Consider the following 23186-nt stretch of genomic DNA (forward strand, 5'->3'; position numbering starts at 1 on the left):
GCCCCTGTACTTTTCTGTATTAATAATTTCTAGTTTGTTTTTAATTTCTTTTATTTCTCTGGCAAAGTTACCCGGAGCTGTAGCTTCTGCATTTAAATAAAAATCAAGCTGGCTTTGGAGCTCAGTTTCTTCTTTGTTTTGCTTCCTCCGCAATGCCCCGGCTCTTTCGATGGCTGAGATTTTTGCGTTTTCCTTAAAATGTTCCCATGCCTCCGCATAACACTCCGGTTCATTTGCTAGTAGGTCTCCAATTTTTCCTTGTGTTTCCTTCATATATACCTCATCATTGAGGAGTTTAACATTGAATTTCCAGAGCTGCCAGTTAAATTTCGCCGGTTTCCTCGGACCTAGCGCACACACAACCAAACAATGGTCGCTAAAGAAAACGTTTTTAATGTCATACTTATTGCAGACGGGTGCCAAATCTGCCGAAACATAAATACGATCTAATCTAGCGTGGCTGTCCCCTTGGTAGTGGGTAAACCGAGGCAATGTGCCATTTGGCAGGAAACACCCTACATCTTCTAACAGGTGACCTTCAGTCAGCGCATTTAGTACCGACACACTCGCATCTCGTATCGGTGCATCTCTTGTCCTGTCTTCTACTCTGGTTACGCAATTAAAGTCCCCCATCATTATAATTGCCCTGTCACAATTAAGATAATGTTCAACACTTTCGAAAAACAATCGGCGCTCACTTGATGCATTTGGAGCATGTAAACAAACTATTCGGAACTTCTGGGCTTGCAATGTTATGTCGCATACAATAAGTCGTCCAGTGTCACACGCGTACACACTATCAACAGATATGCCTGTGGTGTGCTTCAGAAACAGCGCACAACCACCGGCTGTACCTACTGCATGCGCAACGCATACATTGTAGTACGCCCTAAAAGGTTCAACCATGCGGTTTGTTCCTTCCTGACTTTCGACCTTCGTTTCCTGTATGGCAATTACGTCCAAGTCATTTTCCATAAAAAGTCGACTCAGTTGGTATTGCTTTCTCCGTGTCGATAGGCCCCGCACGTTAACAGTGCCTACATAAAGAGGCGTTCGGAAAGTAACAGCCATTTTTTTTATAAACACAAACCGCATAGTATCCCTTGCTTATCACAAGACGGCAAAACACTCACATTTTTATAGAAAATCCCAGTCATTCCAGCCATTTTGTTTAGAATTTAGACCTCGCCGTGACGACTTCAAAACACTGTCTTTCCGGTCCCTTCCGCTGATAGTGTCCGGGTGGAAAAAAAAGAAGGCTCGACACCTTGTCACGTCGCCGGCGGGGCCGGCGGTTTCCGCTCGGGCCGTGGCTCGAGCGGTATTTTCGGTGCGGGTTTAAATGTAGTCCTTCGATGGGGTGTCGTTTTCACAGGCGGCTCATCCGTTGCATTCTGGTCGGTCTTGTGCCCTTCCTTGCCATCCTCATGGAGTCGTTTTGGTGCAGGGCTGCTGGTACTTGCCATAATGACGTCCGTAGTCTCAGGGCTTTGCTCGACACTCGCGTCAGGTGCAATGTGTTGGCTCGTTGGAGCACCCATCGCCAGTGTCTCTACAGCCTCTGTTGAAGCGATGGCTGTGTCTTCCGCAATACTGACTGCAGCCTTTTGCTTCACATGTGACACGTTTGCTGCACCAATAGTTCGCGAGCTGTCTGCCTCGGGGGTAGTTTCGGCCGCGTCTGCCTCGTCCATTAGATGTTCCGTCGACAGTTCATCGCTTGCTTTGACTCCGGCCACGTTTGCGTAGGTTCGCACGCAGACGCTTTCATCGTGGCCATATCGCCGACATTTGGCACAACGCGGTACCCGGCAGTCGCGCCTGATATGGCCTGTGGCATGGCACCTCAAGCATAGCGGTGGGCGTCCCGGCGCAACGAGTAGAGCCATGATTCCTGCAACCCGCAACTGATGGGGTAAATCTTCTAGAGTTACACCAGGCTTGAGCTTTAGACCAACCGTGCGCGTAGATGAGCCTTTGTCAGCTATTCCGTGTACTCGCCAGCGCTCCTTGTAGATATCGCTGGTTTTCCCGTACGGTGCTAGAGCAGAGCGCACTTCTTCGTCCGGAACATTATGTAGCACCCAGTAAAGCTTGATGCGCACTTCTTGATTTTCGGGGTCAACCACAAGGCACCGTTTCTCCTTGACCAGAACTTCCCCAATTGCTACCATCTTCTTCGTAGCTTCTGCACTTTTAAAAGTGACGGCCCAAACATGGTTCATCTGGAACGCCCCCAAAGCTATCACTTCAGGAAGCACTCCGAGATGAACCAACGTGTCGCGAAAGTCTTCTACACGGTAAGGCCTGGCTTTCAAATCCCCGTGAAGAAAAACAGTATTTGCTACAGACGCACCTGTTGGCAGCGACGGCAGAATAACTTGATAGTCCAGGGCTTCATCAGCAAAAAACCTGTTTCCGCGGCCCGACTGGGCCGCTGATACCGCTCCGGCGGAGCACATTCCACACACGTCCGTTTGCTATCACGGCCGGAAGTAGAATCCACTATACTAACGAGGAGACATGCGTGGTGTCAGCTAAAGCAGTATATAAAAGAGTTGAAAAAAAAATCGCGAATGAGTTGGCGCAATCACAAGTGGGAAAAAATAGCGGCAGCTACTGGAGAGGAGCGCCGAGTGCACCGCCGCGAGCGCCTGCAAACAAGAAGGGAAAAAAAGAAACACTCCCCGTCGGGGAATCGAACCCCGGTCTCCCGCGTGACAGTCGGGGATACTGGCCACTATACTAACGAGGAGACATGCGAAGTGTCAGCTAAAGCAGTATATACACGATCTGAAAAAAAAAAAATTGGAGGACGCTTAAGCTTCGCCTTCAAGAGTGGGACGCGACAGCGTTCCCGTCGACCCGCCAAGGGGTATAAGACAATGCGCTACGGCACAGCGATCACTTACGATGCGCCCCGCATCGGACTTAGCGCCCACCTATCACGCGGTGAGCGTCGAGCAACGCAGCGTTCGGCGCGGCAACGAAACGTGCGCCTGAGCGAACGAAACGTACCAAAGAACTCGGTGTCTCGGAGGGGAAACGATCTACGCCAGCCAAACGTCGTGATCGGCACGGGCAGAGAGATAGATAGTAATCTAAACCGGGCGCACGGCGAAGCGTCGTCAGGGGAGAGGGAGTCCCGCGTCGCGCCTGGCAGCGGTCCCAATGCGCGCGCGGCGCGCCTCCTGTCGGGGCAGCGCCGTACATTGAGAGGAGGGGGTCTTCTGTGTTTGCCGCAAGATGGCTCTGCGTGTGCGGAAAGCGCAGAAGAAATGCAGCGGAAACTCACTTCGCAACTCGTGTAATTGTGACTTCTGTACGTTACATGTTCATAATTACCGATATACACCGCAGTATAACTTTCCACGGCTCGTTTCGAAGGCAACACCGCATTCACTAGAGGCGCGTTTGCACCGCTTGGAAGCATCGAACTCGTGGCTGAGTGGCAATAAAGAAAAAAAAAACTCGTGGCTGAGTGGTAGCGTCTCCGTCTCACACTCCGGAGACCCTGGTTCGATTCCCACCGGGCCAATCTTGGAAGTTGCTTTTTATTTATGAAGCGCCTGCCATGATTTATCGCTCACGGTCAACGCCGACGCCGACACCCGACGCCGACGACACCGGCTTTTCTGCGACACGAGCTCCTTAACGCTATCGCGTTAAAATCGCAAAATTGTTGGCGCAATCATGCCCTCAAGTGGGAAAAGATAGACACAGGTACTACCATTCTGCTTCCGGCAGCCGAGCTGAGCGGTCAGCAGAATCATGGGCTCCAGTGGAGCAGCGACAGCGGCCACTTTTGGCCGCGGAAACAGGCTCGCCGATGATAAGGATTATGCGTTTATTTTGCCGCAACTGCCTAAAGGACAAGTGGTGATTAACACCGTGTTTTTGCACGGTGATGTACGTGCGAGACCGTACAAGGTGGAAGATTTCAGGGACGCCCTTCTTCCGACGGGACTGCTTCCGGACGTGGTATGCATAGGGGCGTACCAAATCAACCACGTCTGGGCAGTGACCCTCTGCGATGCGACTGCAACGAAAAGGCTGCTTGCCCTCAAGGAACTGCAAGTAAAGGGACGACGGTGCCTCATCGTTGACCCGCAGGACCAGCAGGTGAAGATTAGACTTCACTGGTTGCTGTACGGCGTTGCCGACGAGGACGTCCGGACGGCGTTCGCGGCTTTCGGCAAGGTGGAGGAGGTGAGCCGTGAGCGGTGGCGCGTGGAAGGCATGGGGAGCAAGACCTCAACGACCAGGACCGTCCTTCTCAAACTGAAGGGCAACGTGAAGGTTGAAGACCTTCCTCATCAGATCCGCGTCGGCGGTGAGTTGGCCTTGGTCGTCGTTCCTTGTCGACCGATGCAGTGCCTTCGCTGTCACGGCACGGGACACGTCCGCCGAGAGTGCAGAGTCCCCCGCTGTTCCCGGTGCAGACGTTTCGGCCACGTCGACGCTGACTGCGTCAAGTCTTATGCCGCTGTGACAGGCCCACCAGCTATTGACGTGGCGGCAGAGCACGCGATGGACGTGGCCGAGGCGGAGGACGCGGCTAAAGGAACCGGTGACATGGTGTCGACAGCCACAACTAGTGGGACGACGACTCTGGAGATAGACGAAAAGGAGGCTGAGGCTACCCAGAAACCGAGTAGGGCTGAGCAGGTCGCCACGACTGAGGGGCAAGCGACGGGAAGCGTCAGTGAAGACGCACCTGACGACGCGACCGCAATGCAGCAGGACGAGGGCGTCACCGACGACGACCGTACTGGTGCTCTTGCTGCCTCCGTCAAGCGCACCCACGACCAGACGAAGGACCATGAGGATCGGGCAACCAGCACCAGTGAGGGACCGCCGACGAAGACGCCTCATGGGAGGCGGTTGGGATTCAAGCCAAAGCCCAACATACCACCTGAAAAGAAGCCTGTCGACAAAGCGCCCACGCCTAAGGACACCAACAAGCCGGGAGGTCCCGGAGGCGGCTAGCCGATGGCTAGTCGTGAGCGGTAAGCACCATGCTCCGGGCCTACTTTTCTTTTAGATCAAGATGGCTCAAATACCGTCCCTTAGGATTGCCACATTAAACGTGAGAGGGCTGGCGGCTAGTCGTAGGCAAAGTCAGGTCCTGCGGTTGGTCACTGACCACGACATAGACGTACTAGCCGTCCAGGAAACTAAGGTTGAAGGAGAAGAGCAGACCGGGAGCATGGTGCGACGTTTCACGCCTAGGTATTTTGTGGTGGTTAGCCATGCGGTAGGCACGGCTGGAGGGTGCGTTCTTCTTGTGAAAAAGCTGCCTGGACTGCAGATCAAAAGTATTTTTTCGTGTCAGTCAGGAAGGATTGTTCTCTGTGATATTGTTATGTGTGATGCTGAGCTGCGCGTCATATGCGTATATGCGCCGAATTCAGTAGATGAGCGTGTCCGTTTTTTTCTCGAACCTTACACAATATGTATGTTGTAATATGCGCGTGTTCCTGTTAGGTGACTTTAATTGTGTGTTGAGTGCTGGAGACAGAGTCAATAATGCAGGTATGCGTGACCGAAGCAGTGAAGTGTTATCAAATTTAATTAATGAAAATGAACTCGATGATGTTTATGAATGTCTGGAAGGGGGGCGTCAAGTTACTTTTACACGTTTTCAGGGCAGCAGCCATGCGCGTTTAGACCGAATGTACATTTCATTGGATACAATCCCAAGATGCCACGGTTACTGTGTAGTACCAGTGTCGTTTTCAGATCACTGCCTGGTGAAATGTAACGTAGGTATAATGAAAAGGAGACATGTATTTAACTGGGATATGTGGAAAATGAATGCCTTGTTACTAAATGACCAGCCCTTTTTACAGGTAGTACGGGATGCAATTAATGAAGTTCAATGTGATGCTGCGGGAACAATCGTCGAGAAGTGGGAATGTTTTAAGCAAAAGATTAAAATGAAAGCGATAGAAAGATCCAGTTGTATAAAATTCGAGAAGGAAATGAAAGAAAAGGGTTTAAGAACATTGCTTGGGCAGCTGCTAACGCTTGAGTGCAAAGAGCCTGGTGCGTACAAAGACGATGTGCGAAACGTCAAAGAAAAACTTGAACTATTTGACAAGGAACGCTATCAAGGAGCCATCGTGCGGGCACGAGCAGATGCACTAGCGGCAGGGGAGACGCCCACGAAAAGGGCGCTCGGTTTAGAGAAGGCGTATGGACGACGAAACCATGTCGACCAGATCTTAGTGAATGGGAATGTCGTTGAAGACAGTGATAGCATTCAGCGCGCCTTCTTTGAGTACTATCAGTCGCTCTTCGCATTTCAGGAAGCGAATGTTGAGGGTTTTAAAGCAGGTTTTCTGCATCGCATGCCACGTTTGAGCGATGACGTAAAAAAGCGATTAGAGGAAGAAATAATGGAGAGAGAAGTTGAAAAGGCAATAGACGATTTGAACTTGGGTAAATCGCCGGGACCTGATGGACTCAGCGCGGGTCTATACAAAGCTTTTAAAAGAGAGCTGGCGCCTTTGCTTGCGCATGTATTTAATGACGCATACGAAAAGAAATCATTACCACCTTCCTTTGGAAAAACGCACACCATTTTAATCCCGAAGAGCGACCAAATAGACAAACTCAGATTCGTGTCATCCTACAGACCGATTTCACTAACAAACATCGATTATAAAATATTTATGAAGGTTTTAGCTAGCAGGCTTCAAGGCGTCATCAAGGAAATAGTCGCAGACCATCAAACTTGTGGCATCAAAGGGCGATCTATTTTTTCAAACATCCATAAGATGCTATGTGTGCTCGAGTGCTGTAACGTCACGGGCGGAGGTGTTGCAGTACTTCAGCTCGACCTAGAGAAAGCGTTCGATTGTGTCGCTCACGTTATTTTGTTTGCCATCTTAGATCATGTTAATGTCGGTTCCATCATCACTGAGGGCGTGGCCTTGGCGTACCAGAACTGCACAACAAGATTAATTGTTAACAAGTCTCTGGGGGCCCCCATTAACATCATGCGTTCAGTGCGCCAAGGCTGCCCCCTCAGCCCGCTGTTATTTGCTATCTATGTAGAAGCAATGTGTGTAGCAATTAATGAAAATGACGGAATACGGGGTTTCAGATTGTCAGCGACCGAAGTGAAGTTGCTCGCATATGCGGATGACATTGCAGTGTGTTGCACTGACAAACCGAGTGTAACGGAAACAATATCTGTAGTAAAGCATTTCTGTGCCGTAACGGGTAGCAGAGTAAACTGGGGCAAATCGCTAGGGCTGTGGCACGGGGACTGGTTTTCTGCACCCGACTATTTCGCGAACGTGAACTGGGTGAAAACTCCGACCAGGTATCTGGGTGTTCCCCTCGACAGGTATAATAGCAGCGACGAATACTGGAGGAATCAAACGAAGGAAATGAAAGAAAAAGTAGACAAATGGAAAGGTACTAACCTGTCCATTTTTGCTAGAGCGACAGTTTGTAATGTGTTTTTTATTACTAAGTTATATTACGTCTTGCAAACACTGTATTGTTCTAGAGTAAATGTGCAAAGGCTGCACAGAGTGTTCGCAGTTTTCATCTGGGGATCAACATGGGAAAGGTGCAGCCGAACAAATTTGTTCAGAAGAGTGAAGGATGGGGGTGTGGGCCTGGCGCATCTTTTTGTTCGTCAAGTTGTAAACCGATTTTTGTTTTTTCGCGATGTTCGCGATCCTTTTCTGCGCGCCGTATGTCAGCTAAGGTTGAGTAACGCTTTGCCGGCACATGTTGTTAGCACGGCAAATTTGAGTGGAACGCTGCGCGGATATTTCAAGTAAGTGGTTGACAGTGTACGCTTCCTTTCTGTTCGTTTTACAAATGATTACCTTTGTGAAGTGAAAAGGAAAACATTGTATAGAGATGTATGCGACATTGTTTTCCCAGTGCCCTTATACAGAGCCATATACAGTGGAGGGCCAGGACAGGATGTACTTAAAAGAGTAAAACACATGCAGGTGCCACCAGGGGTAAAGACCTTCTTCTTTAAGCTACACACAGGAACGCTCTCCGTGAAGACGTTTCTGGAGGAACGGGGTTGTCTCGTACCTTGGGGGTCGCACTGCTTGATATGCAAAAAGCCCGAAAATATAGATCATGTTTTCCTACATTGCTGGGCGGCAGTTTTCTTCTGGGACGTCTTAAAGCGAACCCTGAAGAAAGAGCTACCGGTGGACCCCCAAGGTATCAGGTATCTGGCCATCAAAGATGACGACGGGGTTCCCTATGACTTTGTTATGTTGAATGCTCTACACTGTATATGGCGGGCTCGTATGGCAGGGTATCATTGCGATCTTGACGCTAGGCCAGCTCGTGCTTACTTCAAAGATTGTATGTCGCGATTTATTGAAATGAAGAAAACAGAAGAATGTGTACCGGATTGGCTGTCGAGGCTAGAACCCCTGACAGCCATGAAGGAATTTTAGTTTGACAAAGCCAGTCCAATATGGACAGACGGCTCTATTGTGCGGTCTCTTTCCTTACACACCTTCCTTTTTTTTTTCTAATGGTTGGAATTTGTGATACATTGTGTGCTAACTGTATCGTCTGAGCAATGTCGAAGACCGGCAATAAATAAAAAAAAATAGACACAGGTACTGGGGAGGAGCGCCGCCGCGTGCGCCTGCAAACGAGAAGGAAAAAAGAAACACTCCCCGTCGGGGAATCGAACCCCGGTCTCCCGCGTGACAGGCGGGGATACTGGCCACTATACTAACGAGGATTTTTTTTTCTTTATTGCCGGATAATCACAGATACAGGACATTGACCACACTTAAGTAAGAACAAAACAAACTGTTACATAGTCATTACACACACTTCTTGAAATTCTCGTGTCAAAAACGCTTTAAGGTCACCAGGGTTTCCAGTACAGGTAACCACTCTGGTGGTTCAGCCTGAGATTTATACACTTCTCTTATTTGTGAAACACTTTCAATAAAATATTGTCTGGCTGGTTTGGCGTCCACATCAGCATTTCGTACGGCCATTCGTGTTTTCCATATGCTGTGTAGGCTCAGCGTCATGATCATGTCATAGGGCACGTCGTTTTCATTTTCAACTGGGAGAAAGCGGATACCGTAGGGTGATATGGGGAGTTCTTTTTTCAGTGTTCTCTGTAAAACATCCCAGTGGAATATTGCATCCCTGCACTCTAAGAAAATGTGTTCGATTGTCTCAGGCTTTGAACAAATGAGACAATTAACTGACCACGGTACGAACAGTCCTCTCTCTTGCAACCACGGTTTGACAGGCAAGGTATTGGTATGGAGCTGAAAGAAGAACGTCTTAACTGAGGAGCGGACTGCCATTCTTTTAACACGTTTCAACACGTCTCCTTCCGAGCCTACACAATACATGGCACGATATATGGGCACTGGCAACATAATATCAATCAGATCCCTGTATAAACGCTTTTTTGGTACATTACTTAGGTACTCCATTGAGAATCTCACTTTTAGCATTCGAAAAGACATAACGACCTCACGAAGAAAGCCGCGAATACTCCCTTTTTTTGTGACATTTGATACAACATATTCAGGAATTACATCACTCATTCGCAATTGTAAAATTGTTCGCAGAAATCCGTTATTTTGGTCGCGCAAAAAAATAAATCTTGACACAACTTGTTTGAGAAATAAATGACATAAACTGAGTCCGCTGCTTCGGACTGATCGAAATAAATTAGTTCTGCGGCATCTTTCCCATGTGGAACGCCACACGATCACTGCAAAGACTCTGTGCAACTTCTGCACGTTGGTACGAGACATACAAAGCACTTGAAGAACATACCACACTTTCGCGACTAAAAACACATTGCAAACTGTAGCACGCGCGAAAACGGAGAAATCCCGCCCACCCCATTTATCGGTTTGCTCCCTAACACGTTTGGTTTCCTCGTTCCAGTATTGCGTGGTATCGCGATAATGTTCTAAGGGCACTCCGAGATATTTGACAGGTGTCACGGTCCATTTCATATTAGCAAAATAATCTAATGTGTTTTCCCACGGCCCATGCCAGAAGCCTAAACATTTGTTCCAATTTATCATACTGCCTGTGAGCGAGCAAAAAAGTTCTGCTTCTTTAACGGTCTCCTTAACGCTTTCCTTATCGCCACAGAAGACTGCTATGTCGTCAGCATAACACAGTATTTTAACTTCACTTGCGAGTAATTTGAAACCATGTATTGTGTCATTATTGAGAATTTTTAAGCAGAAAGGTTCGAGAAAAATTGCAAACAATAATGATGATAATGGACACCCTTGCCGAATACTACACTTTGAAACTTTCGCTGACACTTTTGTTTACGATTATGCTAGCTGAACTGTGAGTGTAACACATTTTCACACCAGTCGCAATCACAGATCCAACATTAGTATATTCCAAAAGACTAAATAGAATTTGATGTGATACACGATCGAAAGCTTTTTCTAGATCAAGCTGTAACATTGCTACCCGTTCTGAAAAGTCATCGCAGTATTCAAGTACACTTCTGGTAACGTGAATGTTAGTAAATATCGAGCGTCCCCTGATCCCACATGTCTGGTGGGGTCCTACCAAAACTGTGATCACGGTTTGTAATCTTTTTGCCAGTACTTTCATATATATTTTGTAATCTACATTGCTTAAGCTTATCGGTCGATAGGACGAGACCGATAGAAGTTTGACTGGGTCATCTGTCTTGGGTATTAATACAACGTGAGAACAGTTGAAAGATAGGGGCACTGCATTTTCATTATATGCTTCGGTTATTACATGATGCAGGGCTTTTGCCAGATCTACTTTAAAAGCTTTGTAGAAACAACTGCTTAAACCATCCGGGCCTGGAGATTTGCCTACGGATAACTCATCAATTGCGTCTTCAATTTCGCGTACGGTGATATCTGCTTCAAGGCGGGTCTTCACGTCATCATCTAACCTTGGCATTAAGTGAAGGTACTCATGTTCAAAGCCAGTTGCAATATCAATGTTATGTCCTAACAGATTTTTAAAGTACTCTACAAAAGCAAGTTCAATTATCTGTTTGTCTTTTGTAATAACGCCCTCGTACTGTATTTCTTTTATTTCATTTTTGGCGGCATAACTTTTCTCATCCGCTAGCGAGCGCTTAGTAGGCGTTTCTCCCAACCACAGTCTTTCGCCACGAGCGCGAACAATGGCTCCCTTGTATCTTTCGACATCTATTGCTTCCAGTTTGTTTTTGACATCTTTAATTTCATTATTTAATGCCCCTGGTTGTGCGCTTTCTGCGTTCAGCAAATAGTCTAATTGACTACGGAGCACATTTTCTTCGTTTCTTTCACTGCGGCGTAGTGCGCATGCCCTCTCGATTGCAATGATCTTAATCTCTTGTTTGAACAGCTCCCATTCAGCGATAAAACTATCCGTTTTAGCCAGTAGTCTTTCTATGCATTCTTTTGCTTTGCTCACAAAGCTATCATTGTCCAGAAGCTTATCATTAAACTTCCAAAGTGTCCAACTGAATGACGACCCTTTGTGCTTTGCTCCTAAGGAAACCATAACCAAACTGTGATCACTGAATGAAACATGTTTTACGTTATAATCTTGGCACAGTGGCACTATATTTGCTGATACATATCTGTCCAAGCGTGCATGGCTTGTGCGTTGGAAATGAGTGAACTGTGGCGGTTTTCCGCCAGCTGCAATATGACCAATATCTTCTAGGCAATGATCCTGAACTATTGCCGTTAATTTCATGGCACTATTATCGCGTACCGGTTCATTCTTTATTCTATCAGCAGAAGCACACACACAGTTAAAATCACCAAGCATTAGAATCACTCTTTCAGAGTTTAAAAAGGATCCAAGGCTTTCAAAAAAAGCTGAGCGCTCGGTTTCTCTGTTAGGCGCGTACAAACATATTGCCCGCCACTTCAAAGCAGAGAAAAGAAAATCACACACAACTAACCGTCCAGTTTTACACACAGTCACGGTCTCTACTACAATTCCCAGGGAGCTGCGTAGCAACAAGGCACACCCTCCGGACGAACCTACTGCGTGACATACGCATACATAGTAGCGTCCAGTAAAAGGTTCTACCATGCGATCTGTTTGATCTTGGCTTTCGACTTTAGTTTCTTGAATTGCTACGATGTCAAGGTCATTTTCCAGTAAAAGACGGCTTACTTGGTACTGTCGACGCCTTGCAGAAAGGCCCCGCACGTTTAACGTGCCTATGCTAAGCGGTGCATCAAGTTTTACTGCCATTTATAAGAATAATCAAACAGGTCGCATGGCGCTCACCTTGTTCTGTGCGAGGCTGAAAATTTTGACTGGAGGCTTTTCTATCTTCAGTTGCCACGTGGAAACACACCATGAGTGCCTCAGAAAGAAGGAACTGGGGTACTAGCCCCTTAGCTTGTCCTCGCCCACCTTTAGCATGTGTAGCGTCGGAACCAGGAGGCTGACCCGGGCTTCACTGAAACAGGGGGCTACGTGCCCCCCGGAAAATGACGGTCCGGTGGTACGTTGGGCTTTGGCTTGAAGCTCGTGCGGCGTCCTTGAGCCGCTTTAGTGGGTGGCTCGCTGACAGTGGGCTCGTTTGAGGCCGCGTTCGCTGCTGCTGTTTCCTCGCGTGTTCTCTTCCCTGCACTGGTCTTCCAATCCTTCATGTTGACATCTTCGGATTTTTCTAGAGGCATTGACTGACTCTTGGTGGTTTTTTTTTCCCTGAACTGTTGGACGCGCAGGTATTCGTCGTGGGAGGCAGCGCAGGTTGTACAACTTGCTCACCTTTATCCTCTTCCTCTTTGTTAACGTTGGGTGAATGCGACGAAGGGGGCGTTTCCTCTTGTTCGGGTTCTCTGGTCTTGCTGGTAGAAACATCCTCAGCTTCCGATTCGTCCATTTGTAGCTCTGCGTTGTCGTCCCACGCAGATCGGCCTGTGACCTTCGCATAAGTCTTCACGCACTCTTCCTCAGCGTGGCCAAAACGTCTGCATAACGCGCACCGAGGAACACGACATTCGCCTCGTATGTGGCCAGTCCCTTTACACCTTAGGCAGAGTGGAGCTCTTCCAGCCACCACGACCAATGTCAGGTCACCTGCCACTCGTAGTTGATGTGGGATGTCTTCCTTCGTGTAGCCTGCCTTGAGCTGAAGACTGATAATACGCGTAGTAGAGCCTTTGTCCGACAACCCTTCCGTTCGCCATCGCTCTCTTGCGACTTCGGTGACTTTTCCGTAGGGTGCAAACGCGGTCCGTATGTCCTCGTCGTCCACATAGTGAAGGACCCAATGCAGCTTTAGTCGAACATCTTGGTTGTTTGGATCTACGATGAGACAACGGCGCTCCTTCACGATCACTTCAGTTGCAGAAAGCAACCTATTCTTAGCCTCCGTAGTCTTCAGCGTGACCGCCCACACATGGTTCATTTGGTATGCCCCTAACGCTTCAACGTCAGGGAGCATTGCCAGAGCACCCAGTGCATCACGAATATCTTCGACACGGTAGGGCCTTCCACGAACATCCGCATGAAGAAATACAGTGTTTAAAACAATACGACCGGTTGGTAGAGCAGGTAAAATAATTTCATAATCCTGGTTGGCACTGGCTGCATTCCGGTTTCCACGGCTAGACATAGCCGCTGACACCGCCCCAGAGGAGCGAAACATTCCTCGACCGTTCACGGCGGTGGCCGGAAGTGGAATCTATACTAACGAGGAGACATGCGAGGTGTCAGCTAAAGCAGTATATACACGATTTGAAAAACAAAAACGCAAAATTGTTGGCGCAGTCATGCCCACAAGTGGGAAAAAATAGACAGCTACTCGGGGGGATCGTCGAGTGCGCTCGCAAACAAGAAGGAAAAAAGAAACACTTCCCGTCGGGGAATCGAACCCCGGTCTCCCGCGTGACAGGCGGGGATACTGGCCACTATACTAACGAGGAGACATGCGAGGTGTCAGCTAAAGCAGTATATACCCGATTTGAAAAAAAAAACGCAAAACTGTTGGCGCAGTCATGCCCACAAGTGGGAAAAAATAGACAGCTACTCGGGGGGATCGTCGAGTGCGCTCGCAAACGAGAAGGAAAAAAGAAACACTCCCCTGCTTAAAAGTTATTGCGCGACATAAAAAACGACACGGACGTGAAAGAAGACGACACACCTTTCACGTCCGTGTCGTTTTTTATGTCGCGCAATAACTTTTAAGCAATGGATTACCAACTTGCCCGGAATGCTGCTCTCATTAAACACTCCCCGTCGGGGAATCGAACTCCGGTCTCCCGCGTGACAGGCGGGGATACTGGCCACTATACTAACGAGGAGACATGCGAGGTGTCAGCTAAAGCAGTATATACACGATTTGAAAAAAAAAATGCCGAATCGTTGGCGCAGTCATACTGGCCACTATACTAACGAGGAGGAGGAGGAAGAACTTTATTAAAAACACCAGTCAATGAACGTCAGAAGAGAAATGCTTCTCCCCCTTCGCCCCTAGCCGTCGGCCGGAATGCCTTGAGACGCAGCAGCAGCAAGGGCTTGACCGATGATGTCCCGCTGGACGTTGGGGTCTGGGCTGCGGAGCAAAGCCTCCCAGGATTCTAGAGTTCGCGAGTTATCATGTTTAGCCGGACATGTCCACACCATGTGAACCAGATTTGCTGTCTCATCACAGAACCTGCACTTTGACCTGTACACTCCTGGATGCCACTTGCTGTAGAGTACGGGGTTTGGAAAAACCCCCGTCTGCAATTTCCTCCACATCACCTCATCTTTCTTACTGAGCGTTCTGTCCGCTCCCGGGTAGATTTGGCGATTGAGTCTATAGTATGCTATGATTTCATGGTATGCGCGCATATCCTCTCTTCTGATTATAGTTTCGGTGGTTTGGGGGCTTCCGGGGGTCGACCGGTAAGTGAGACCTCGGGCGACCGAATGAGCCTCCTCGTTCCCTCTAAGTCCCTGGTGAGCTGGTGCCCAAACGAGCAGAACAAGCTGCCGGGGTCCTCCTTCCCTGTTTAATATACGGATGGCAGTCTCCGTCACCCTCCCCGATTCGTAATTTCTCACAGCGTTTTTGGAGTCGCTGATGACCACATTTACCCCCCTTTGGCTGAGGGCCAAGGCTATGGCTACTTCCTCAGCTTCAACCGTCTCGACGCCACTGACTGTGCAGCACGCCACCGGTGTTCCATCTTCTCTAACCGCCACGGCCGCGTATGCCTCGTACAATGGACAGGAATTCTTGCTGGAATTCCACATACATACACATAAGTTGCATTAAAAACGAGACTCGTACTTTGCCTCGTGTTGTTAGGTTAGTAGGGCTCTTGTGTTAGCAACTGATCAAACACAGGTAGCCATTCTGGAGGATCGGAAAGTGTCCTGTAGACGTCGCGGACGTACATGACAGCCTCTCTGAAGTACACTTTTGACGGTTGTGATTTAACATTCTCGTGTCTTATATCCATTCGTGTCTTCCATACACTGTGCATTGTCAACAACATCAGGAGATCACACGGCACGTCCCCTGTCTGATCAAACGGCAGAAATCGAATCCCGTGAGGTGTAAGTGGAAGTTGCTTTTTGAGGGTCCGTTGTAAAATGTCCCACAGAAAAACCGAGTCTGAACAGTCTAAAAATACGTGCTCGATGGTTTCGGGCTTATTGCATATTGTACAGTTAGTACTCCAAGGGACGAAAATACCTTTTTCTTTAAGCCAGGGTTTTACAGGGAGCGTGCCGGTGTGAAGAAAGAAGAAAAACGTCTTGGTCGACGCTCTAACAGGCATCTTTTTAACGCGACTCAAAACATTACGTTCTCGTCCTAGTACATATAAGGAACGATAGATCGGCAGAGGACACATCACATCAAGCAAGTCTCTGTACAATTTTTTCTTTGTTACATCCGAGAGATATTCAATCGAAAAGTGGCTTTTCAAAAAACGGAAAGCATCAATGACTTCTTTCAAAAACCCTTTCAATGGAACATGATTAGTAGAATACGATGACACTATGTATTCGGGTAATGCCTGGCTCAAAAACACTTGACAAATACTCTGTAGGAAAGCATCGTTCTGTTGCCTCAAGAAAAAGAACCGTGTAACAACTTGTTTAAGAAATAAATGCGATAAGCCTAGCCCTCCGTTTTTAACCAACTGAAACAAGTTCAGACGACTAGTACGCTCGCAGTTCGACCCCCAAATAAAAACAGCAAACAGTCTGTGTAACTTCTGCACAGACATCCTTGCCATGCAAAGCACTTGCATCATATAGAAAACTTTTGTTACCATGAACATATTACACACAGTTGCACGTATAAAGATTGAGAAATCGCGTCCGCCCCATTTTGTTGTTTGGGATTTAACCCGGTCAATTTCACCCACCCATTGGTCTTTGTTTCCGCGATAGTGTTTCAATGGAATGCCAAGGTATTTGCCCGGCGTATCAGTAAATCTTATACCTTCTAATTGTGTCGGCCTCTCGTCCCATTCGCCGTGCCAGAATCCTAGGCACTTTTGCCAACTAATGGCGCTTCCAGTTAGGCTGCAAAATATTTTTGCTTCCTTAATGGCACTTTCGATGCTTTTTTGAGTTCGGCAAAAGATTGCGATGTCGTCTGCGTATAAGAGGATTTTAATTTCGTGCGTTAAGAAGCGATAGCCGCATATCGTTTTGTTGTTCAGAATCTTTAAACAGAACGGTTCAAGATATATGGCGAATAGCAGGCTTGAGGTTGGGCATCCTTGGCGCACACTAGACCTTACTGGTATTCCTTCGCTAAGCTGTTTGTTATTGATAAGCTTAGTAGTACAGTTTTTATATGCCATTTTCACGCCTTCACTTATTATGCTGCCTACGTTAACTTGTTCTAGCACTGCGAACAGTATGCTATGTGCGACTTTGTCGAAAGCTTTCTCTAGATCTAGTTGAAGCATTGCTATCTTTCCGGAAAAAGCGTCACAACCTTCTAGTATGCTTCTGGTAGTATGTATGTTTGTGAATATGCTTCGTCCTTTAAACCCGCATGTTTGATGTGGGCCAACTATAGCTGTAATTACTGACTGGAGTCTTCTTGCTACTACTTTCATAAAGATCTTATAATCTACATTTGTCAGACTTATGGGCCGATAAGATTCTACTGACTGCAATTTGGAAGGTTCATCGGTTTTAGGAATTAGAACTACGTGACTTAGTTTGAACGATGGAGGCATTTGTTTACTATCATAGGCTTCTGCTATAACATGGTATAGTATTTCTGCTACTTCATTCTTAAAAACTTTATAGAACGCTGATCCGAGGCCGTCTGGCCCAGGCGTCTTTCCTTTGCTCAAATCTTCAATTGCTTGTTTGATTTCATCTCTAGTAATTTGTCTTTCAAGCTCTAGTTTAATATCCTCGTCGAGCCTTGGCATTTGCTTAACATAGTTGTTTATAAATATGTCATTTACTTGCACTTCTGTGCCGAGCAAACTACGGTATCGCTCTACAAATGCTGTTTCAATGACGCTCTTATCTGTCGACACTTCGTTATGGTAGCGAATTTCATTTATTTCGTTTTTTGTTGCATATCTTTTTTCTTCACCAATCGCCCTCTTAGTTGGTCTTTCGCCTAACCAAAGCCTCTCTGAACGCGCTCTAATAACAGCGCCTTTATATTTTTCTTCTTCCATCTGTTCCATCTGTCTTTTAACAACTTCGACTTCACTTTTAAACAAGCCCGGTATTGTAGTCTCTGCATTCAAAAGGAAATCAAGTGTGCACTGTAGTTCCTTTTCCTTTTGTTTTTCTTTATGTCGTAGTATGCATGATTTGTCTATTGCACTTAGTTTAACTTCGCACTTGAATTGTTCCCAAGCTTCGATGAAATTTGTGTGACTCGTGGACACTATTTCCAATTTCTCGCGTACTATTTGGACAAATGTGTCGTCGGTTAAGAGCTGTTCATTTAATTTCCACAGTTCCCAGTTGAATGCAGAGACTTTGCGCTTTCTGCCTATTTCAAACATTACGAAGCTATGATCACTAAAACTAACATGTTTCACGGCATAGTTACAGCACATAGACATAACATCCGAAGAGATATAAACGCGATCTAATCGTGCGTGGCTTTGGCCCTGAAAGTGGGTAAATTGCATTTGATTTCCACGGAATATATCCCCTACATCAACAAGGCCACATTCATCCACCAACGCCTTAAGCTGTAGGGCACTTTTGTCTCGTACAGGTTCATTCTTAACTGAGTCTTCGGGCATGCAAATACAATTAAAATCGCCAAGCAAAATGAGTTGCCTGTCACACTTTAGAAAGCCAGCGACACAATCAAAAAAAACTTTTCTTTCTGAAATTTGGTTCGGCGCGTACACACATATAATTCGCCATTGTACTTGGTTTAAATAAAAGTCGCACAATGCTAACCGTCCGTCATCAGAGGTGATAACACCCTCTTCAACGATTCCGATACCTCGTTTCAGAAAGATAGCACAACCGCCAGACTTTCCAACGGCATGGCAAACACAAACGTTGAAATCTAATGCGTAAGTTTGGACCATGTGGTCCGCTTGCTCCTCGCTGTCTATTTTCGATTCCTGTAAGGCTAGAATATCGATGCTATTTTCTTTTAGCAGACGTCTTAACTGCACTTGCCGCTTTCTTGCCGTGAGACCGCGCACATTCAGCGTGCCTATTCTTAATGCCGATAAGGACGTTGAGTTCATAGAAAGCGAAAGGGCAAGCGGACCGCTGGGTGATTGTGCTGAATTGACAGGATGCACACTTACACAGTTATATTGCTCTAATTCTGAGTGCTTCGTCAAGCATGGCGAAGCCGGGGCGTTTTCCTTGTCGGTAGGCATGGCGACGTTTCGTGCTGCGCGTCCCGCTCCAGTCTAGCGATAAAGTTGTCTCTCGGACAGCAGCCCTCCGCTAACGCGGAGGCCCTGTCGGTGTAGTCCTCCTGTCTGGAGGCACGTTGGGCTTCACCTTCAGGGGAGCCCTACGATGGGACCCTGCCTTTGGGGGCGGTTCACCGGCGTTGACCTTCTCGCGGTTGTCGTCTTCTATGGTGATTTCCCGTGGTCTCTTTGAGACGGCGACGCCAGGGTTGGTTTTTGCTTCTTCCGAGTTGATGCCCTCCATTGCGGTTCCGCTCTCTTCCGTCTCGACTGTTTCGCTAACGGTAGCACAGTTGCTAGGGGTTTTCTCAGCCTCTGACGTATTTTGTGGTTCGTTGTTCTTTCCATTTACGCTAGACGCAGATTTCATAGGTCCCTTGTTTTCGGATGGGACAGAAGGCGTGGCACCCGACGTTGTCGGCTTTTCGCCTCCACTGACGGTCTCCTCCGCGTCGACTTGGTCCATGAGGTGCTCATCGACGGTGTCGCTTCGCCCAGTTCCGGTCACACTGGCGTAGCTACGCGCGCATTGACTCTCGTCGTGGCCATAGCGACGACAGAGCTTGCAACGCGGGACTCGGCACTCGCGCCGTATGTGACCGGTGCCATGGCACCGGAGGCAGAGCGGGGGTCTGCCTGGGACGTGCACGAGCGCATGGTCTTCCCCGACGCGGAGTTGATGAGGCAGGTCCTCCACGGTAACGCCTACCTTCAGCCGTAGGGACACCAGGCGCGTGTGGGAGCCTTTGTCGTTGCAGCCTGCAACGCGCCACTTTTCCCTCGAAATTTCGCTGACCTTGCCAAAAGGCGCCAGGGCACCTCTGACTTCGTCGTCCGGAGTCGTATGTAGAAGCCAATACAGCTTCATCCTGACGTCTTGATTTCGAGGGTCTATTACCATGCATCGGTGGTCCTTTACGCTGAAGGTTGGAGCAGACAAAATCTTTTGTTTGCCCTTTTCGTCCTTGAAAGTGATGGCCCAAACATGGTTCATCTGATAGGCGCCGAGGGCCTCCACTTCGGGCATCAGCTGCAGATAGTCAAGTGCCTCACGGAAATGCTCGACTCGGTAGGGCCTCGCCTTCACGTCTCCGTGCAAAAAAACAGTCGTTGTAACTGTCGATCCTGTAGGTAGTTGCGGCAAAATAACCTGGTAGTCATCCTTCGGTGTGTCGTTCAACCTGATACCGCGGCCCTGCTGGTCCGCTGTAACCGCCCCTTCGGAGCAAAACATTCCGCGACCGTTCACTGCGGTGGCCGGAAGTGGAATTATACTAACGAGGAGACATGCGAGGTGTCAGCTAAAGCAGTATATACCAGATTTGAAAAAAAAAAGCAAAACCGTTGGCGCAGTCATGCCCACAAGTGGGAAAAAATAGACAGCTACTCGGGGGGATCGTCGAGTACGCTCGCAAACGAGAAGGAAAAAAGAAACACTCCCCGTCGGGGAATCGAACCTCGGTCTCCCGCGTGACAGGCGGGGATACTGGCCACTATACTAACGAGGAGACATGCGAGGTGTCAGCTAAAGCAGTATATACACGATTTGAAAAACAAAAACGCAAAACCGTTGGCGCAGTCATGCCCACAAGTGGGAAAAAATAGACAGCTACTCGGGGGGATCGTCGAGTGCGCTCGCAAACAAGAAGGAAAAAAGAAACACTCCCCGTCGGGGAATCGAACCCCGGTCTCCCGCGTGACAGGCGGGGATACTGGCCACTATACTAACGAGGATTTTTTTTTTAATTCGCTGATTGGTACATCACACGTTAAAGAACAACAGAACAAAACGCAACTATACTAACGAGGAGACAGGCGAGGTGTCAGCTAATGCAGTATATACCAGATTTGAAAAAAAAAACGCAAAACCGTTGGCGCAGTCATGCCCACAAGTGGGAAAAAATAGACAGCTACTCGGGGGGATCGTCAAGTGCGCTCGCAAACGAGAAGGAAAAAAGAAACACTCCCCGTCGGGGAATCGCACCCCGGTCTCCCGCGTGACAGGCGGGGATACTGGCCACTATACTAACGAGTTTTTTTTTATTGCCTGTTAGCGATACAATACGAAAAAACATGAATTTTATTTATTTATTTATTAGTTACCTGCATCGCGCCGTAGGGCATTACAGCAGGGAGGTTACAAACTTGAATCAATACATCAATAAATTAGTTCAATGCGTGGTAAAAAGCATCATTTTCTGTAATATATACAATGGTCGATGGCAAACTGTTCCAATCTCGAACAGTTCTAACAAAAAAAGAATAACGAAAGACGTCACCCCTACAAGAAAATTCCCTGACCTTCAGACAGTGGTCAAGTCGCCTAGATATATAATGTGGTGCCTGGATATATTTTTCGCGGTTTATGCCTGTTTTAGAATAATAAATATCGTGGAAAAATTTTAATCTAATATGCTTTCTACCATCCTTCAGCTCTTGCCATTTAAGTTTAAGTTTGCTTTCTGTCATGCTAAGCTGCCGGCTATAATTACCAAGAACAAATCTAACTGCCCTATTCTGGATTTTTTCTAATTTGTTTATAAGCTCAGATGTGTGTGGGTCCCAACAAACACATCCATATTCAAGTAATGAACGTACATGACTAAAGTACAACTGCGTCTTCAAGTTACTCGGTAAATGATTAAAATTGCGCCGCAAGAATCCCAAAACTGATGCTGCCTTATTTCCAATATAGTTAACATGCTTGTTCCATCGTAAATCAGAAGTAAAAAACACACCTAGATATTTAAATTCCTTGCTTACTTTTAGAGTTGAATCATGAATTCTATACCTATAGGGATGATTAGCTCGTTTTCTTGTAAAGGTGACGTGAACAGTCTTATTTATATTTAATGACATATCCCAACGCACACACCAGTCTGCGATAGTGTTTAGGTCAACTTGCAGGATTTGTGAATCGGAAATGGCATCTACGACTCTATAAACAACGCAATCATCAGCAAACATCCTGAATGAAGACTGTATACCAGCTGAAATATCATTAATATACAACAAAAACAATAGTGGCCCCAACACTGAGCCTTGGGGAACTCCCGACGTAACTGATGCATATTGCGAAGATATACCGTTCAGAACCACAGCCTGTTTCCGCAATGACAAATATTCGGCAATCCACGCTATTATTTTAAGATCCAAGTTATAAGCTTTTAATTTGGAGAGTAGGAGACTGTGTGCGACTACATCAAATGCTTTACTGAAATCCAAGAAAACGCAGTCCACAACTTGTTGCTTATCAACTGCCGAGGCTAAATCATGAATAAACTCTACCAACTGTGTATTGCACGATAAACCACGCCTGAAACCATGTTGGCAGGGACTTAGGAGATTATGCTTAGTTAAGTGGGCCATAACACAACTGTATATTACATGCTCCATAATTTTGCAGGTTATACTAGTTAAGGAAACGGGCCTGTAGTTCTGAACGGAGTTACGCACCCCACTCTTATGTATGGGCACGACTCGCGCTAACTTCCAATCATCTGGCATATCAGTTTCATTGAGGGACTTCTGAAACATCCGGACGAAATAAAAGCATAATGCGTCCGCACAGTTCCGTATGATAGCGGCAGGAATGTCATCAGGGCCGCATGTCTTAGCCTGGTTCACATCTTTTAATAATTTGCGGATACCATCGACACAAAAGGTAACTTCTGGCATGGGGTCTATTTCAGCAGGCAATTCAAAACAGACAGTACGTGAGCTTGACGGCAAAAAGACAGATGAAAAATAACGGCTAAAAATTTCAACTTTAGACTGATTATAATGAATAATAGTTTCCTCATTTTTCAAAGCAGGTATTGATCTGTTGTCTTTGCCATTACGCTTCACATACCTCCAAAATTCTTTGGTATCCGTGACAAGTCTTTCTCCTAGATTAAAAAAATAGAAGTCCTTAGCGATGTCGGACTTTTGCCTAAATTCAGTTTTTGTTGCTTTCAGCAAGACCAAATGCTCTGGCGAATTAGACGCCTTGTATCTTTGATAGTTTCGTCGCTGTCGTCGAACAAGGGCACGTAACTCTGTGTTAAACCAGGGTTTGTCTCGAGCTCGCCTACTTGATATAACTCGTGATGGGACAAAAGCTTCACGTAGTTCGAACAATTTCAATTTGAAAGTATTCCATAGTTGTTCGATATCTAGATTATCTGCGAGTGCATCAAAAGTTGGAAAGAACTACTCGAAAGCAGCGCTAATCGCCTCGTAGTTGGCCCTGCTGTAGGCATAAATCTTTCGACTAGGTGTTTTTGCAACCTTCACATACTGAACTGATAAATCTGCTAGAACAAC

At 47.1% G+C, this 23186-nt stretch overlaps 3 protein-coding genes and 3 non-coding genes across 6 annotated transcripts in view; 1 reads left to right on the forward strand and 5 right to left on the reverse strand.

The window, feature by feature from the left end:
- LOC135920590 (uncharacterized) overlaps positions 1 to 23186 on the forward strand; it is an 80867-nt gene that overhangs the window by 36784 nt on the left and 20897 nt on the right. The gene's annotated exons all lie outside the window — the stretch shown is intronic.
- LOC135920587 (uncharacterized) lies at positions 1255 to 2486 on the reverse strand. The gene has a single exon (XM_065454908.1). The coding sequence runs from the start codon at positions 2460 to 2462 to the stop codon at positions 1272 to 1274; it is 1191 nt and encodes a 396-aa protein (XP_065310980.1). The 5' UTR covers positions 2463 to 2486; the 3' UTR covers positions 1255 to 1271.
- On the reverse strand, positions 8672 to 8743 carry TRNAD-GUC (transfer RNA aspartic acid (anticodon GUC)). Its single transcript has one exon. It is a non-coding gene; the product is annotated as a tRNA-Asp (tRNA).
- LOC135910462 (uncharacterized) lies at positions 8688 to 11509 on the reverse strand. The gene has a single exon (XM_065442497.2). The coding sequence runs from the start codon at positions 10065 to 10067 to the stop codon at positions 8856 to 8858; it is 1212 nt and encodes a 403-aa protein (XP_065298569.2). The 5' UTR covers positions 10068 to 11509; the 3' UTR covers positions 8688 to 8855.
- TRNAD-GUC (transfer RNA aspartic acid (anticodon GUC)) lies at positions 13860 to 13931 on the reverse strand. Its single transcript has one exon. It is a non-coding gene; the product is annotated as a tRNA-Asp (tRNA).
- TRNAD-GUC (transfer RNA aspartic acid (anticodon GUC)) lies at positions 20541 to 20612 on the reverse strand. The gene has a single exon. It is a non-coding gene; the product is annotated as a tRNA-Asp (tRNA).

The sequence above is a fragment of the Dermacentor albipictus genome, chromosome 3 (genome assembly GCF_038994185.2).
Source record: "Dermacentor albipictus isolate Rhodes 1998 colony chromosome 3, USDA_Dalb.pri_finalv2, whole genome shotgun sequence".
Classification (NCBI taxonomy): domain Eukaryota; kingdom Metazoa; phylum Arthropoda; class Arachnida; order Ixodida; family Ixodidae; genus Dermacentor; species Dermacentor albipictus.

Excerpts from the sequence above, each read along its gene's own strand:
- LOC135920587 (XM_065454908.1), bottom strand. The coding sequence starts at position 2,462 with ATGTGCTCCGCCGGAGCGGTATCAGCGGCCCAGTCGGGCCGCGGAAAC.
- LOC135910462 (XM_065442497.2), bottom strand. The coding sequence starts at position 10,067 with ATGATAAATTGGAACAAATGTTTAGGCTTCTGGCATGGGCCGTGGGAA.